This window comes from Pelophylax lessonae, assembly GCF_965119305.1.
Source record: "Pelophylax lessonae genome assembly, chromosome: 7".
Taxonomy (NCBI): domain Eukaryota; kingdom Metazoa; phylum Chordata; class Amphibia; order Anura; family Ranidae; genus Pelophylax; species Pelophylax lessonae.
Window position 1 is genome coordinate 227,928,947 of NC_138774.1, and position 18,912 is coordinate 227,947,858.

Sequence of the window (18,912 nt, forward strand, 5' to 3'; positions counted from 1 at the left end):
GTCTTCCACTCATCCCCATTACAGATTCGGATGAGGTTGTATGCCCCTTTTAGGTCCAATTTTGAAAAGTAGGTAGCTCCGCGCACTTGTTCAATGAGTTCGGGAATGAGAGGTAAAGGATAGCGATCCTTTATCGTAATGGTATTTAATTGCCTATAGTCAATAATAGGCCTGAGACTTAAATCCTTATTGCGGACAAAGAAAAGTCCTGCAGCTGTGGTAGAAGTAGAGGGTCTAATGAACCCTTTCGCTAAATTCTCATCCAAGTATTCCTTGAGATGAGAAAGTTCATCCTGAGACAGAGGATAAACATGACCGAAAGGTAGTTTACTATTATAGAGTAGATCAATAGAACAATCGTAGTCCCTATGGGGAGGCAATACTTGAGCATTTTTCTCAAGGAAGACTTCTGATAGATCCTGATAACATGGTGGTGGTGAAATTTCATCTGACACCATGGACAGGATTTTTTTATATGATTGGAGGTTACACGTGTTCTCGCAGTAGTGAGAGGGGAAGGTTAGAGTCCGTGTTTTCCAATCAATGATTGGTTGATGTATGTGTAACCAGGAAAGTCCCAAAATAATGGGAAAATGTGGTGAAGGTAATACATCAAAAGTGGTGGTCTCAGCATGAGACTCGTTAGCAGTAGCAAGGAGTGCTTGTGTCTGATTGGTAATTGGACCAGAAGATAACGGAATACCGTTAATAAAACTAACAGAGACAGGTTTAGATTTTGAAATAATAGGTATTTCATTTAAAGCAACAAAACTAGTGTCAATGTAGTTCCCACAAGATCCTGTGTCGATCATAGCCTTGGTGGTGATCCTATTGTGGTCCCACTGTAAGGTCAAATGAATAAAAAGATAGGGATTAGAAAAAAAAAAAGTTGTTAATCCCCCGAGCAAGACATGTGAACACTCACCCTCTTTTTTGCGGACAAGGGGACAGACGCTTATCAAATGATTCGGGGAGGCGCAGTACATGCAGAGATTTTCAGATCTTCTCCTGGCTCGTTCAGTAGACGATAATGGTGGGCGTATGGTTCCTACCTCCATAGGAGTAGGGTCAACGGGCGAAACCCGAGAAGGATTGGATAATGGTACTCCCATTTTCTCAGCCTTTCTTTCTCGCAGTCGCCTGTCAATATTGATGCTGAGTTGTATTAAGGCATCCAAAGTGCCAGGTAAATCCGCTCGGGCGAGCTCGTCTTTAACGGCTTCTGATAACCCGAGTCTGAACTGGGTTCGCAAAGATGCACCATTCCACCCTGAATCAAGGGTCCATCTTTTGAACTCTGCTACGAAGTCTTCAACAGGTCTCCTTCCTTGTTTTAAAGCCCTCAATTGGCTGTCAGCAGTACTCTGCCTATTTGGGTCTTCATATAAGCTAGCGAGTTCTGCTAAGAATAAAGGATAGGAGTTAAGAAGAGGGTCATTTTTCTCAAAGTGAGAGTCTGCCCAAGCCCGTGGATCACCCGACAAGTATGAAATAGTGGTGCAGACTTTAATTTGGTCTGTAGTGTAAGTACGAGGTTTTAAATTAAAAAGCAATTGACATGCATTTTTAAATTCACTATTTTTTTTCCGATCACCTGTAAACACTAGAGGAGGGTTTATTTTAGGCTCACGAGGTTGAGCAGCAGTGAGCTGTGAAACACGGGCTATCTGCTGTCTCAAAGTCTGATTTTCATTTTTCACTTCGGCAAGGGAAAGGATTAATGCATCTACTTTTTGTGTTAGTTGTAACACATGAGTGGCTAATTCTGCTGAATCCATTTTTTTTTCTGGTTCGTGCAATCTGTAACGCTCCGGCGTTTGTTTAGTGAACTGGATTTGCAGCTGCAGAATTTCCACTCAGTAGTCGTGTAGAGATGTGTTGAATCACCATATCCAACTCTCCAGACTCATCACTGTGGCCCAGCCTGCCTCAGCATGCAAATATACAGACACTCAGATAAGATGTTCCTGGAGTGATAGGTTGTATACGATAGTATAGAGGTGATGTGCTGAAAGGACAGGCGTGAGTAGTGATAGCAATGATAGGCACTCAATAGTAATGTTCAGGAGTGTTAGCAGATGGTGATAGATAGTATGCAGATAGGTTAGCAATCATGTACAAATAACAGGTGGTAGGGGACAGCAGATGAAGTGTACAGGAATTGCTAACTCAGTGCAAGGATATAGATGGTAGTAGACTCAAGAGCTAGCAATCTATGTAACAGTGCAGATGATAGAAATAATAATGCATAGATAGCAACAGTCTTTAGTATGCAAGAGTAGATAGTGTAAGTTGATAGGAAGGAATCCCCTGTGGGGTACTTATCACTAGTTGGTTTAGAGAGATGAGGGGTCCGGTAATAAGATATGGATCAGGTAGCGAGATACAGGACCAGTAGCGAGATACAGGATCAAGTAGCGAGACTCCGGTCTATCCAGATACTGGGGAAATAGCTGGAGGCTTCGGCAGCGTCAGACAAGGCTGTATAACAAGCGGTTTGCACGAACACCTTGTGAGTGAAAGCCGGCGATTGAAATAGCCGCTCAGAGCGGCGCCTAGTGATGACGTCATGAGAATTAAAGGGACAGGTAGCTATATGCGGAAGAAATGGGCTGGAAGGGTACCGAAGGTACCAGAATCTTACAGTAGCTTAATACATTTTGGCCTAAATATATGACAAAAATTGAATATATTGGATATTTTTTAACTGTCAAAGTAGAAAATGTAAATTTTTCACCAAATTTTCGCTTTTTTATTAATATCGCAAAAAATAAAAAGCGCAGAGGTGATCAAATACCACCAAAAGAAAGCTCTGTTTGTGGGGGGAAAAAGGACATACATTTTGTTTGGGTACAGCATTGCATGACCGCGCAATTGTCAGTAAATTCACGCAGTGCCAAGTTGAAAAAAGTGGCCCGGTCAATAAGCAGCCAAATCCTCCGGCGCTGTGAACTGTGGAATAACTGTATGATACACCGTACACACTTGAGCAAGTCCTTTGGAGGAATAATGGATGGTTGCTCTTCAGGATACTAGCCAGTATCCCCTTTATGCTTGAACCAGTAGCTGAATCTCCTAGCAATAGGGGGGGGGGGGAAGCCAAAGAACCAGACCCCAAGATCTTTTAAAGTCTGTGCTCACAAGGCCTGTGGACCAAATTGCAGCCTCCTTCCATTTCTCCATTAGAACCCTCCAGTGATCCCAGATAGATCTCCAAGGGAAGGCTTCCCCTTCAGTCAGCTCTTCAGAACACTCTGGTCGGAATGTCAGCCCCAGGCCTCCCACCCACATGGCAGGAGGTGCTGAGGAGTGCACAGCACCATCTCCGCAGCTGGATTCTCCACTCCAGGTTTAGACACTCACTGAATGCTCACTATATAAATACCATTCCCAGCATTCATAGGGGCTCTAATGCCTGCTATTGGCTGGGGCGGCATCCATATTCATGCTGCTGATCTGCACGGGTCACACCTGTTCATCCAGACCCTTCCAAGGTTGTGTGGATACAGAGGAGCCAATACAGAAGCAGCAGCACTGTGAAACACACAGGATTCCCTTGCTAAATAATGCAATTTTCCTGTTAGGCAGGAAAGCTGCTATGTTTTACCTAACAGTCTCCTATTAAGCAGGAGACCACATTACACTAAACTATGCACATCCTAGCAACCTACCTAGGAGGGTGCTACATTTATAAATGATCTTGCTGTAATAAATATGAAATGTGGCACAAGTGTGTTTCTTTTCCGTTCATTGACAGACACAGCTCCATATTCTTCACCATAGGGTTATGCTGCCCTCTAAAGGATTAGGACTAGGCAGACAACACAAAAGCTTGGCTACGCCCTGTGGGCTGTCCTCAGCTAGCATAATCCTCCTGTCTGCTTAGAGATACTCAGTTCTTTGGAGTAGGACCTAGTCTCCCTGTTGGGCCCTAGGTCCTGGCATTTTTGTCTGTTTTTTTTGTGTTTTTTGTTTTTGGACCCCGTTTTTTTCCTGCGAAGATCTTCTAGCAACTGCCAGGCTGAGCGACAGGCTGGACTATTGAAGTTCCAGTGGTCCCCTGAGCCTGGCCAGCGAGCCTGTGCAGACTGTAGCTCCGCGCTAGGTCTGCGGCAACATAGCCCCAATGGACAAGGGCTGGCCGCGAGTTACATGTCTCCGGGTCTCGGCCTGAGTTGCAGTGTTTCTTTTGGCCGACAGCACCCACACTTCGGTGGGGAGGAGGTTTCTGTCTTGGGAGTGTTACCCGCTTGCTTCACTGGATCGGTAAGTAAGGGCCCCCTCCTCTCCTGGATACGTGGTGGGGCAGGGGTACCCCCTGAGGTGGGTTCCCCCCCTTCCCCCTCCCTAGGGTGGCATTGAGCTGGCTTGCCTGCCTGTTCTCATGGGGGGGGTTGTTGGGCTGTCCCCTTGTCACCCTCAGTGGGCCTGCTATGGGGTGGGGGCCTTTCTGGGTCCCCTTGGGACAGCAGGGGGGCCAGCGGTCCATAGGTCAGAGTACCACGCGGTTAGGCAGGCCAAAAATTTAAGCAGGGGCTTTGCAGACTACTTGCTGGAATTTGTATGGGGTGGCCCCAGTTACGGTGGCTGAAGCCACTAATTTTACCCCGGGACATCCGTCCGGTGTGGTTATGGGTTTCTCTTATCCAGCTTATTTTGACGATTGTGTCTATAAGTGCATCGCCAAAATCAACACCAGACCCATATTTGAGCATGCAGCCTGGCAGGACAAAAAAGGGGGTTCAGAAGAGCGACCAAATCCTGCCCCCCATGTGAATGAGCATGGGGTACATTGTACCCCTACCCATTCACCAAAAAAAGTGTCAAAAATAAATAAAGACATGAGCCAGTTTTTGACAATTCCTTTAACCACTTGCCGCCCGCCCACCGTCAAATGACGGCGGAGCGGTGCGGCCATTGTTCTGGGCTGACGTCATATAACGGCGGCCCATTCAGGCAGGGCAGGCGCGCGATTGTGTGCGTGCCACCCTGCACTGTCGGTGGCGGCGTGTCCCTAAGACAGCGCGTCACCGCCAGGGGGGGAAACAGCCAATGGGCATGGCTGTTTCCCACGTGATCGGCTGTGATCTAATCACACAGCCGATCACAATAGTACAGCCCAGAAGAAGACCGCTCATGCGCGATCGGGAGCGTGCTGCACGGTCATGTTGGTGGCCCTGTGTTCCCTAGGAACACAGCTAGTCACTGACAGTGGTAAACAGCTAATGACAGTGGCTGTTTACCACGTGATCGGCTGTGAATCCATTCACAGCCATTCACAAATGTAAATACAGAGCAGTAACTCACTGTTATTAGCTCTTCTCCCCTCACACACTGTTTCCAGAGTTTACAGAGTTACTGATCTGTGTCTTGTGAGTGTAAAAGCACAAAAAAAGACCTGTCCTCATACAGTCATCAGCCCCCCCCCCAATTGCACCTGTCACCCAACAGTCACCTCATCAGTGCCCAGAAAATGCCACCCATAAAGTGCACCTGTCGCCAGCGGTGCACCTGTCACCCATCGGTGACCATCGCCTGTCACCTGTCACCCCATCCATCACCTGTCACCCCATCAGTCATCGTCATCTGTCACCCCATCAATCATCGTCACTTGTCACCCCATCAATCATCGTCACCTGTCACCCCATCAGTGATCGTCATCTGTCACCCCATCAATCATCGTCATCTTTCACCCCATCAATCATCGTCACCTGTCACCCCATCAGTCATCGTCAGCTGTCACCCCATCAGTCATCGTCAGCTGTCACCCCATCAGTCATCATCACCTGTCACCGCATCAGTCATCGTCACCTGTCAACCCATCGGTCATCGTCATCTGTCAACCCATCAGTCATCGTCATCTGTCACCCCATCAGTGACCGTCACCTGCCACCTATCAGTCACCTGCCACCCATCAGTGATCACCTGCAGTCAACCGTCTCCTTTCACACAACCCATCACAGCCAGCATGTCAAAAAGGATGTACAGCAGCGAGGAGGCCCTTCAGGTCCTCTCCATGACTGATGAGAGCACCGGATCCATTTCGGAATTTGAAATCGCTAATAGTAGCGGATTGAAGATGGACTCGGAGGAAGAATGGATCCCTCCTAAAAGGGCACGGCGCTCTGGAAACCAGGCAGCCACAAGGGATACACCCCAGGATCCTATGCCCAGGCCCAGTACCAGCACTGCCACCAGCAGTAGACCCCAGGATCCTATGCCCAGGCCCAGTACCAGCACTGCCACCAGCGATACACCCCAGGAGCGAATGCCCAGGTCCAGCACCAGCACTGCGGTATCACTCCCAATTTCAAATCCCCCTACTACCAGCACTGGGGTGTCACATCCCCCGAGAGCCAGGGTCACTACCCACCTCCCAGATGCTCTTGCCAACCCAAGATGGCTGCCCTCCAACTCGGGATCAGCAAGTATTCCCCCTTTCACCGCACAGCCAGGTGTGCAGGCCAATACCGAGAATTTAGCATTAATTGATTTTCTCCATTTATTTTTGCCCAACAATTTTTTGCAATTCATCGTGGACCAAACTAATCTCTATGCCCAGCAGTTTATTGTAAACAACCCCCAATCATCCTATTCCCATCAGTTTGAGTGGAGAGATTTGACTTGGAGGAGTTCAAAATGTTTTGGGGCCTCACGATAAACATGGGGGTTCCAAAAAAAATGAAGGACATGCCTATTGGTCCACCCACCCCATACACCGTATGCCCATATATTCTTCCCTAATGTCCAGGTCCAGGTATTAAATTATTATGCGCTTCCTTTATTTCAATGACAACATGACAACAGCCAGTGCCCCCCCAAAATCATCCAAATTTTGACAAGTTATATAAAATTCGCCCCCTTATAAATTTTTTTTCCCAAAGTTTTGCAGAACTTTACGTCCCTTATTAAAACGTATGGGTGAATGAGTCCCTGCTACACTTCACATGCCTGCTAGGAATAAAGCAATATATTCCTAGCAAAAGGTCCAAATATGGGGTCAAATTATATAAACTGTGCGAAAGAGCCACGGGATATCTGTATACGTTCCGCATATACGAAGGAAGAGATTCCCAGCTCGATCCCCCTGATAGCCCGGCCTACATGGGCACAAACGGAAAGGTTGTATGTGACCTGGCATACCCACTGCTGAGGAAAGGTTACCACATATACCTGGATAATTATTATACCAGCCTGCCCCTTTTCAAACATCTCTACCTTGAAAAAACCCTGGCCTGCAGAACCACCAGGAAGAACAGGAAGGGCTTCCCACAATCTTTGGTGAATAAATCTCCTTCCTAAAATTCATTGAAGAAACTGTCCCGACCCTCATCTACCAACAAGGACCCCCCCAGAAAACCTTCGCTCTGACGCTGTTAGCCAACTTCATGAGCGCCACTTCCCAGACCACATTCCACCGTCTGAAGCAGGCCGAAGACGCCAAAAAAGATGCCGTGTATGCAACAAAAGGGGATTTCATAAAGATACCAGCTACCATTGTCCGGACTGTCCCTCTCAACCTGGCCTGTGCATTGGAGAGTGCTTTAGATGTTATCATACATCCATACATTACTAGCCCATATTTTAATAATTTCTCATCTGTGCTGACCATTTTCCTCATATAACCATGCCACTGCCTTCCACATAAACTGACCCTGGCCTGTTTTTCCACTATGCCTCTGCCTACCTTTTGGACTGCTTTCACGTGAACTGACCCTGGCCTGTTTTACCGATTACGCTTCTGCCTGCCGCTTGGATTGCTTGCATGTGAACTGACCCTGGCCTGTTTTACCGCCTATGCTACTGCCTACCGCTTGAACTGATCTGCTACCCTGCTACTGTAGTACACAGGGGTCTCACATATGTGAGGGGCTCCAGAGTTGTTTTTCCGGATGGAGAAAAACAATTTTTTGGTTCTCTCCGGGTTTCATAAATTCCGGATTAGGGTCTGAAGGCTTCAAAGAGATTTGGGTGGGAGAAGCCTCTACCCCTGTCCCCAGGTCTTACCTGATCTCAGCTGACTTACTACCATCATGCCTCTGCCTGCTGCATGATTTTAGCTGTAGCAAGAGGCAGTATGTTAATGAAGGGCTGGAGAGCGGTACAATGATTGTCTGCAGTGTACCGGGACCAATATTATGGCTGTGCTGACCATGTCTCTGCCTGGAAAATTCCTTTGGACAAATGCTGTGGCTCTGCTGACAATATCCCAGTATTGACTATAGACTATATTCCTGCCTGCTGCCTGGAAAATTGCTATTGTAGTCGCTAAGCATGTCCCTGCCTGCTGCCTGGACTAATGCTCTCCTCTGTGGACAACTGCACTACTAAAACCACAGGTAATACTTTTTTTACACTTTCCTTTATAGAATGTATTTTGTAGTGTAATTCTTGGTATGTACATGCTATGTGTTAGAAATATGAGGGGCCTTCAAAATGATAGGTTGTCAGGAAATTAGATGTGTATTTTATGTTCTCAGAATGCCTGATGGTGGTACTTGAATGTTGGGCCTCTGTATGTGGTCAGGCTATGTAAAAGACTCACACGTGTGGTATTGCCATAGAAGGAGTAGCAGAATGTATTTTGGGTTGCAATTTTTGCTATATACATGCAACCACTTACTGACCGCCTAACGACTATATACATCGGCCATTTAAAGCTAAATACTGGGGTTATGGCAGCAGATAGCTGCCATAACCCCGGTATTTTTTTAAACGGAGGGCGGCCAGCTTTCAGATAAGTGTGGTCCCAGTGGCGGATTCGCCGTGGAATCACCCTTACGTTTCAGGGGAAGAGGTGCCCCCCCCCCTCCCGCCGCGTCCCAGACGTTTTCCCAGCTTACCGGACCCGCCGGCAGCAGGGAAAACTATCCGGTCTCGGATCCTCAGAGACAGGAAGTCGAGATGGCCCTCACTCGACTCTATAGTTTTGGAGGACCGGAGCTACGTCAAACGTCATTGCCTAGCAACCGGTTGAAAGGGCCGTTTTTTTTGTTTTTTTTTTCTTTTTCGGCTATTTTTTGTTTTTTTTCTTTTTCAGTGTAGTTATGAGGTGTGAGGTCTTTTTGACCGCAGATCTCACAATAAAGAGGACCTGTCATGCCTATTTCTATTACAAGGGATGTTTACATTTTTTTAAAACTTTAAAAAAATTAAAGTGCCCCGTCCCCGTTAGCTCGCGCGCAGAAGCGAAGGCATACGCAAGTCCCGCCCACATATGTAAACGGTTTTCAAACCACACATGTGAGGTATCGCCGCGATTGTTAGAGCAAGAGCAATAATTTGAGCCCTATACCTCCTCTGTAACTCTAAGCTGGTAACCTGTAGACATTTTTGAAATGTTGCCTATAGGGATTTTTAAGTACCAATGTTTGGCGCCATTCCGCGAGTGTGCGCAATTTTGAAGCATGACATGTTGGGTATCTAATTACTAACATGACGTAATTACTAGCGTAACATTATCTTTCACATGGAAAAAAATTGGGCTAAATTTACTGTTTTCTTAGTTTTTAATTCAAAAAAAGTTAATTTTTTTAAAAAAAATTGCATTTGGAAGACTGCTGCGCAAATATGGTGTGATAAAAAATATTGCAACGATGGCCTCTGTATGTGGCTAGGCTGTGAAAAAGTCTCACACATGTGGTATCGACATACTCAGGAGGAGTAGTAGAATGTGTTTTAGTTGCAAGTATACATATGCTTTGTGAGAGAAATAACCTGTTAATACGACAATTTGTAAAAAAAAAAATAATAATTTTGCAAAGAATTGTGGGGAAAAAATTACAACTTCAAAAAACTCATCATGCCCCTTAATAAATACCTTGGAATGTCTACTTTCCAAAAAGGGGTAATTTGGGGGGTATTTGTACTTTCCTGACTTTTTAGTGTCTCAAGAAATGAGATAGGCCTTCAGTACATCAGGTGTGATCAAGTGTGATCAATTTTCAATGATTTTCAATGATTAGCGCCATAGCTTGCGGACTCTATATCTTTCACGAAGACCAAATAACAAAGACCCACTTATTTTGGTTATTTTTACCAAAGATAAGTAACAGTAACAGACTAATTTGCAAAATTTTATGACAGAAACAAAGAAAAATGTGTTTTTTCACAATATTTTCAGTCTTTTTTTATTTATAGCACAAAAAATAAAAAACCCAGAAGTGATTAAATACCATCAAAAGAAAGCTCTATTTGTTTAAAAAAAGGACACAATTTTTTTATGGGTACGGTGTTGCATTTTCATTCAAAGTGTGAGAGCGCTGAAAGCTGAGGCTGGGCAGAAAGGGGGTGAAAGTGCACTGTAGGCAAGTGGTTAAAAAAATTAAACAAAAAAACAATGTCCCCTGATGTATATCCATTGTCAATAACGACGCCTGCCACACCGACAGACCCGAAAAAAGAAACAGAAAAAAAAACGCTTGTTAAAGGGGGCTTACAGATTCTGATAAGCCCCGTGCCCGCAGACCCCCACAACCACAGCCCAGGGATGTCGGGAAGAGGCCCTTGTCCCCATCAATATCAACAGAGCCCCCCCATGTTGAGGGCATGTGGCCTGATATGGTTCAGGAGCACCAAGTACCCGCTTCCCCCCTAAAAAGTGTCAAATGTGGCATTGGGGGGGGGGGGGGGAGGGTGCATACAAGCGGAGCTTCCCTATTTGGGTGGAGTTCTGTTTTAGGTTGTGAGCAGCAGCTTCCTATTTCTTATATTAAGTGGTAGCACATAGGATTCTATATCTACACTTTTAGAGAAGTAGGTTTGGTCATTTTATTTGGCCTCATTGGAGCTTTGAATGCTGCTTGTGTTCCCATATCAAGGCCCAATGATCTGTAATCGCAGTCTTTAGGCCTTTTTTTTTAGGATATTATCTTATTCACTTATATGGAATGGGTGATCAGTACATCTCAGAATAAATATTATTTTTTCCAACCTCTCAGATGCCAAAAACTGCAAGGAAATCCTGCAGCAGGGTGAAATACTAAGTGACTGGTACACCATAAATCCAGATGGCCAGAAGCCCATGAAAGTGTTGTGTGATATGGATACTGATGGAGGAGGCTGGATTGTAAGTAATCAGAAGATGGAGCATCAATGTACATAAAGAAACAAACAAAAAAAAAAAGATGTAATTCTTAAAGCATAAGTCCACTTTTGTTGAGAAAAAAAACATTCCCCTCTGGGTGATCTGGGCAATATACATTACAAGGATTATAACAACCTTTAAAAATGTATATGATCTCAAAAGGAGATCAAATATAGCGCTTGCTTAAAACTCTGATTTTTGAATAAATAATTCTAAAGCATCAGATAACCATGGAAATCCTCTCATTAGTGTTATAAATCAGTGCAAGGTGTGCAAAACAGTGCAGATAAATACGAGATATATAAATACAAGTTCATACAATGTGTAAAGGTATAAAAAAAAAATATATATATATGATGGAAGACCTCTCTAAAAAATTATATAAATATAGTAACCATGAATAATTTATTAATATTGTGTAATTAAACTATAATTTATGAAAAAATAAACAAATAAATTGTCCCAATTGTAAAGGTGACTTCTGTGCAAAACTCAAAACAAACTTTATATTAAATATATAATCATATAAAAGTCCATTCCGTATAAAGTGGCTACTGTGCTTCAAATTAATCCACAAATATTAAAGTGACTTCTGTGCTGGTGAATATTGTCCTTAGTAGCAGATGTATTCTCAATTTCAAGATATGAACGGTTTAACCATCAGGCAAAATTCCTATATAAATGAGTGAATTAAATCACTTACCAGAAAGAATGGGTTCTGTATGCCGTATGGCACCAGAATCTTTCAAGCTTGTAAGAGCCCTCTGGGCTTGGTGAATGTTACCCCTCCGATTGATCCTCCGGGGTCCTGGAATGCCTGGGATACCTCTCTGCTGACTTCTGATATTATTTTTGTTTGTTTATTTCCTTCTTGATGCATTTTCAGAAAATTACAACAGCTGCAGATTGAAAAGGAAAGTTCTAGAAGTTTAACTCTGAACGCGATGTTGAGCCAACACAATAAAACAATAAAAAGAAGAACATCGGTCAAGAAGGAAATAAACAAACAGAAGTCAGCAGAGAGGTATCCCAGGCATTCCAGGACCCCGGAGGATCAATCGGAGGGGTAACATTCACCAAGCCCAGAGGGCTCTTACAAGCCTGAAAGGTTCTGGTGCCATACGGCATACAGAACCCATTCTTTCTGGTAAGTGATTTAATTCACTCATTTACATAGGAATTTTGCCTGATGGTTAAACCGTTCATATCTTGAAATTGAGAATACATCTGCTACTAAGGACAATATTCACCAGCACAGGAGTCACTTTAATATTTGTGGATTAATTTGAAGCACAGTAGCCACTTTATACGGAATGGACTTTTATATGATTATATATTTAATATAAAGTTTGTTTTGAGTTTTGCACAGAAGTCACCTTTACAATTGGGACAATTTATTTGTAATTGTATTTTCATAAATTATAGTTTAATTACACAATATTAATGAATTATTCATTGTTACTATATTTATATATATTTTTTAGAGAGGTCTTCCATCATATATATATATATTTTTTTATACCTTTACACATTGTATGAACTTGTATTTATATATCTCGTATTTATCTGCACTGTTTTGCACACCTTGCACTGATTTATAACACTAATGAGAGGATTTCCATGGTTATCTGATGCTTTAGAATTATTTATTCAAAAATCAGAGTTTTAAGCAAGCGCTATATTTGATCTCCTTTTGAGATCATATACATTTTTAATCATCTTCCCTATATATAGCGGCTGCTATAGTAATTTATTTTATTCATTTGAAAACTATTTGAGTCTATTTTATATTTAATAATTTTAAAACATAGTCCTTGGCGCGTGGAATATACTTTGTATATAAATTTTCAGTATAACAACCTTTGTTGCAGATTCCTACCTTTTGATATTCTGAAGAAATCCCTCTGTGTTCATCTGTGCCCATGTGGGAAAGTGAGTCTAATGGGAGTGGTTTCATAATTATCAATCAACTGTGCACCTGCAGGGCACAAATGAGGAAATCTGCTGGGCCTGCATTCTATTGGGAGTATCTCACCAAAAATGACATTTTTGTTGCAGGGGATGCCAGAAATCTGACTTGTATCTTAGGCAGACTTCTGGGAAATCAGTGAGGCAATCACACAAGCAGGAAATTATGTTTCTGGGGGGTGTTCTGTACACACATTCTGTGTACAGAATAACTCCAGGTAGCCATATTGCATTGAATTTTCAGAAAAATACAGAGCTGCAGATTGAAAAGAAAAAGGTAATTTTTTAATAACATTCAATTACAATATGATTTGTGTCGCAATTGTATACACTATATTATTTTTTCTTTATTTACTATTTTTTTACCCACGAAAATGGAATTACCCTTCAAATGTTAAAGTTGAACTAAAATAAAAAAGTGAAGATTTGGTAATGATCTATCGAACTGAGACTGCACGCTGACAGCGAAAACTACGCTAATGAATGAGATACCGGCTTCAGTTTAGTCCCCGTTTATCGACCAAAAACCCTGATGTGTTTCACCTGTCTAGGGTTTGGTCTTAGTGGTACAACTCTTTGCCTAAGCCCTAGCCGGGTGAAACACGTCAGGGTTTGTGGTCGATAAAAGGGGACTAAGCTGAAGCCTGTATCTGATTATTAGCACGGTTATCGCTGTCAGCGTGCAGTCTCAGTTCAATAGATCGTTACCAAATCTTCACTTTTTTATTTTTTTTATGCAGTCTGGGTTTTATATATTGGTGGGTACATGTAGCAGGACGCGCTCCCTAGGAGGCCCTTCACTTGGAGCTGAATTTCAAGCCGATGGGAGGTATACATAAGTGGTCCTGTCAGTAGTGTAAACATTTACTATGTTATAGGGAACAATTAGAAATGTACATATTGTCTGCAATTCCTCTTTTAAAATAGCAGTGCACTTCCTGGTATGTGAGTGTGCCTAGGCATGCCTGAGTATATTTATGGTGTGAGATCTAAGGAACTGCTGCTTCTGATTCCTAGTCTCACAGGACCTGGAGTAAGATTTAGTGATGTCATTGCTGTGCTGCTCACTGTTCTCTTTGCGGGAGGCTCTGACATGAGGAAGCAAAGCCCTGCCTCTACCAAGATGGCCACTTCCATATAGAGACACAGTGCAGAACAAAGCATGCTATGCCAGTAATAGGGGAAAGATCAGCTGCAGAGGGACAGCAGGCAATACTGGTGACTGGTCTTTTGTCCATGTCTGTCTTTTTGTTTGGAATAGTTTCCAGCATTAAAGGAGTTGCATTCTATCCATTAAAATAAAAAGCCTTCTGTGTGCAGCAGCTCCCCTCAGCTCCCCTAACATCTGAGGTCCCTCTCTGTCCAGCGATGTCCATGAGTGTTTCAGTCAACCAAGATTCTCCTTCCTGATTGGCTGAGACACAGCAGCGCTACTGGCTCCCACTGCTGTCAATCAAAGTCAGCTAGCAAATCAGGGGAGAAAGGGGGTGGTGCCAGGTTGGGACTCCGTGTCGTAATGGACACAGGGAGCTGTGACTCAGCTCGGGTGCCCCCATAGCAAGCTGCTTGCTTTGGGGGGCACCGAACAGTAGGGAGGGGCCAGAATCACAGAAGAGTGACCCGAGAAGAGGAGAATCTGGGCTGCTCTGTGCAAATCCACTGCAACGGAGCAGGTAAGTATAACATGTTTATTATTTTTATATATATAAAATACGAGACTTTACAATCCCTTTTAGTTCCTGTTTAATCCTTGGCGACCGCAATATGTATATATTACATTGCTGTTTGCAAGTGGTTTACCACGATTATGGCTGAAGATATCAGCCATAACCCCAGTATTTTTTCTTCAGCCAGCCGCTGGCTCTTTCTCATGAAAGTGGTCCAAGTGGCTCATGAGCCACTGGAACGCTTTCAAAAGCGGCGGAAGGTCCCTCCCCCTCCCCCTCCCGCAGCTCGCCAGTGTTTCTCTGGCTTACTATTTCCACCGGTTCACCTGAGAAATTATCTGATTTTGAAAGCCAGTTGGTCACAGAAGCGATAAAAGACTAGATCATCCTTGATCACCTCTATGGCCTTGGCTGAAAGTAAACTTTTATTTATTTTTTTTTTTAAAGCAAAAGATCAAAAAAAATATTTTTGGGGGAATTTATTGCTTTTAAAGGTAAAGTAGGTCTCTCCATAAAGAGGACATGTCATCCTTGTTTCCTTTACATGGGGTCCCCCCCAGTCCATACCAGGCCCCTCGGGTCTAGTATGGATTTTAAGGGGAACCCTGCGCCAAAATAAAAAAAAATGGCTTGGGGTTCCCCCTAAAGTCCATACCAGACCCTGTTCCGAGCACACATCCTGAACCATACCAGGCCACATGCCCTTAACATGGGGGGGTGGGTGGTGTGGGGCAGAGGGGCTCTGCCCCCAACCCCAAAGCACCTTACCCCCATGTTGATGGGGACAGGGGTCTCTTCCCAACAATCTTGGGCTGTGGTTGTGGGGGTCGGCGGGGGGAGGCTTATCAGAATCTGGAAGCCCTCTTTAACAAGGGGGCCCCCAGATCCCGGCCCCCACACCTATGTGAATGGATATCGGGTACATCAAAGCCAGTTTTGGAAAAGCCCTTTATTAAAAACTGACGTCATGTAATTTATTCACTGCACCTGAGCAGTGCATTGTGAGGCGGCTTGTGACGTCAGGTCCCTATAAAAGAGCTGTCAAAATATAAAACAGCTCGGGTGGGCGGGCGACTGATCATCGGGGGGCGGCTTGTGACGTCAGGTCCCCATAAAAGAGCTGTCAAAATCAAAACAGCTCAGGTGGGCGGGCGACTGATCATCGGGGGACACAATTTTTTTATTTTTTAATAAAGGACTTTTCCAAAACTGACTTTTGTCTTTATTTTTTTATGTACACTTTTTTGGTGAATGGGTAGGGGTAGGATGTACCCGATATCCATTCACATAGGGGTGGGGGCCGGGATCTGTGGGTCCCCTTGTTAAAGGGGGCATCCAGATTCCGATAAGCCTCCCCCCGCAGACCCCCACAACCACAGCCCACGGTTGTCGGGAAGAGACCCCTGTACCCATCAACATGAGGGCAAGGTGCTTTGGGGTGGGGGGGCAGAGCCCTCACCCCCCATGTTGAGGGCATATGGTTCAGGAGGGGGGGCACTCACTCACCCCCACCCCCGTCCTGGCCAGCCATGCTGTGTGCTCAGATAAATGTCTGGTATGGATTTTATGGGGAACCCCACACCATTTGTTTAAAAAATTTTGGCGCAGGGATCCCCTTAAAACCTATACCAGACCTGAGGGGTCTGGTATGGATTTTGGGGGGAACCCCACACCGTTTTTTTTTTTTTTTTTTTTTGTATCAGTCTTGCCGGGAGCCGACAATACATTGCAGTCGCGAACAAGTTTAAATTACATTTTTTCCTTTAGAAATGTCAGTATTGCTGCAGCAGGCCACAAATATCGCACAAATGCGCCACTTTACAGGCACATTAAGGGGGCCCCCCAGGCAAGATATTTAAAGGAATTTTTCATTTTTTTATTGTTTCACTTTAAGCATTATTACAATCACTGCTCCTGTCCCCCAGGGCAGTACCCATACACTTTTTGCGCCAATAACTTGCATTTAAGCCTTTAAAATGAGGACTTTTGATTTTTCATGTTTGTGTCGCATAGACTTTAATGGAGTTCGCATTTTCGCTAGGACATTTCCCCTGTTCGAGATGTTCTGGTGCGAACCGAACAGGGGGTGTTCGGCTCATTACTAATAAGTACCATAGTTTGTTGCCATTCCATGAGCGTGCACAATTTTAAAGCGTGACATGTTATCTATTTACTTAGCCTACATCATCTCTCATATTTTACAATAACATTGGAGTATATATTGTGTTTTTTTTTTTTTTAATTCATTAAAATGTATTTGTTTTTTAAATTGCGTTTGAAAAACCACTGCGCAAGCATAATTCGCCATTTGTTTCCCTAGGGTGTCTGCTAAAAAAAAATAATATAATGTTTGGGGGTTATGAGTAATTTTCTAGCAAAAATACTGGTTTAAACATGTAAACAAAAAGTGCCAGAAAACTCTTGGTTTTCAAGTAGTTAAGATTATTCCAGGGAAGAGAACATAACTACCTAAGTTAAAGTTCTCCATCAGGAGACTTGCAAGTTACTTTGAATGTGTGCCTGGAAAGGAGCTAATTTTTCAGCCTCTTGGTAGTCCCTGACAGATGTTCTCAAACTTTTCCTCAGACTTCAGCAACTGAGCATGTTTTTAGGTTAACTTAACTGACCCAACTGAATTTATAAAAGGCACATTAAACATGTTCTGTTCATAAAGGCTATGGTTCAGAAAGCCAAAAGAATCATAAAGGTGAGATTGGTCCTAAAACTATTGGATAATGATCAACATTTAGTCCACATTGAGGTCAGTACAAGGGAAACGGGTAGAGCAAGGTCCAGTAACAGGCTGAAGTCAGTACAAGGGAAACGGGGAGAGCGAGGTCTAGTAGCAGGTTGAGGTCAGTACCAGGGAAACAGGCAGACAGTAGTCAGAGGCAAGCTAAGGTCGGTATCCAAATTTCACAGAGCAAGGTCAGGAACTATTCAGGTCAGTAATGGGAGATCAGTCAGCATAAGCAGAAACACAGGAACAAAGGTCATAGGGAAACTGAAGAACATCCAGTGATTAGCACACACCAGGGTTTTCTTTAAATAAGCAGCTTTGGCCTACAATATTTTATTGTAGGTCAAAGGGAGGAGCATAGTCTGTCTTTAGGTTATGCTCATCATAATAATGAGGCCTTCTAGAAAATTATAGAGTCTGTTAAACAGAAAGATCAGTATACAGTGCAATGGAATAGGCAATGGTATCCTTAAGTGAGACACATAAGCCCAACCATCTGGTTGCAGTGATAACTTTTTTTATGTGTAGGTCTTCCAGAGACGTTATGATGGGTCTATTGATTTTTTCCGTGATTGGAATTTCTACAAAAATGGTTTCGGGAGTCGCCTGACCGAGTTCTGGCTGGGAAACGACAATCTTCACATGCTGACCTCATCAGGTAAAAAAACACTGCCATATGAGAACCTTAATTTCCTCTCCATCCCATCCCATCCTATCAAAGCCCATTTATTTAGATACCCATAGACACTAGAGGTTGACTCAATAAGCAAGTACAAACTTCCCTTAAGTTTTGGTATATATGAGCTGGTACCTCAAGCTGAATGTTCAGCAAGTCAGTATTTGCATACTTATGCTATGAAGAGGGGTGGAGGAACTTCTGCTAGAGACATTCAAAAGCCATAGTTCTAACAAAAATGGCCATTATATTTCTCTCCTGAGCTCTTAGCCAGGGATGTCTGGCACTGCTTAAAAACATGAGATTTGTGCTGAAGCTGGTTTTAAAGAAGAACTGAAGGGTAAATATGTTTTTCATTTTGGGAGCGTTATAACTCCGGTCAGATTTTGTTTTGCCATCTGTGTCCCATTGGGGAGATTTCTCTTCACATCCTGTCCCTTAGCTACAACACGATGTGAGAGAAATTATCTTCAAAGTGAGGTAAATTCACTCAGCATGGGTCCCTGGAACAAGGGGAGATTTCCAGCTGTCAGGGGCATCGGCCAGGTTTGGTATATATATATATATATATATATATACATATAAATATATACATTGTGACAGGAAGTCAGGTAAATCTGTGGGTGTTGTCACAGATGGGAGATACATTTCTGCCTTGTTTAGACAATTCACCAATTACTATCGGGTGTCGGCTGCAGAGGTAGCCAGAAAGGTTTAAGGACGTTGGAAAGCTTCAGTTATTCAGAATGAGGCAATTAGGGCCTCTATAAGTTAT

The 18,912-nt window shown here is 43.6% G+C and overlaps 1 protein-coding gene across 1 annotated transcript in view; it reads left to right on the plus strand.

Moving 5' to 3' along the window:
- The window catches only part of LOC309560833 (ficolin-2-like), a 112,809-nt gene that overhangs the window by 73,802 nt on the left and 20,095 nt on the right, over positions 1–18,912 (plus strand). The window contains exons 6-7 of the mRNA XM_082264517.1: positions 10,941–11,068; positions 17,990–18,119. Coding sequence (XP_082120643.1) covers positions 10,941–11,068; positions 17,990–18,119 — 258 coding nt within the window. The remainder of the gene's footprint in view (positions 1–10,940; positions 11,069–17,989; positions 18,120–18,912) is intronic.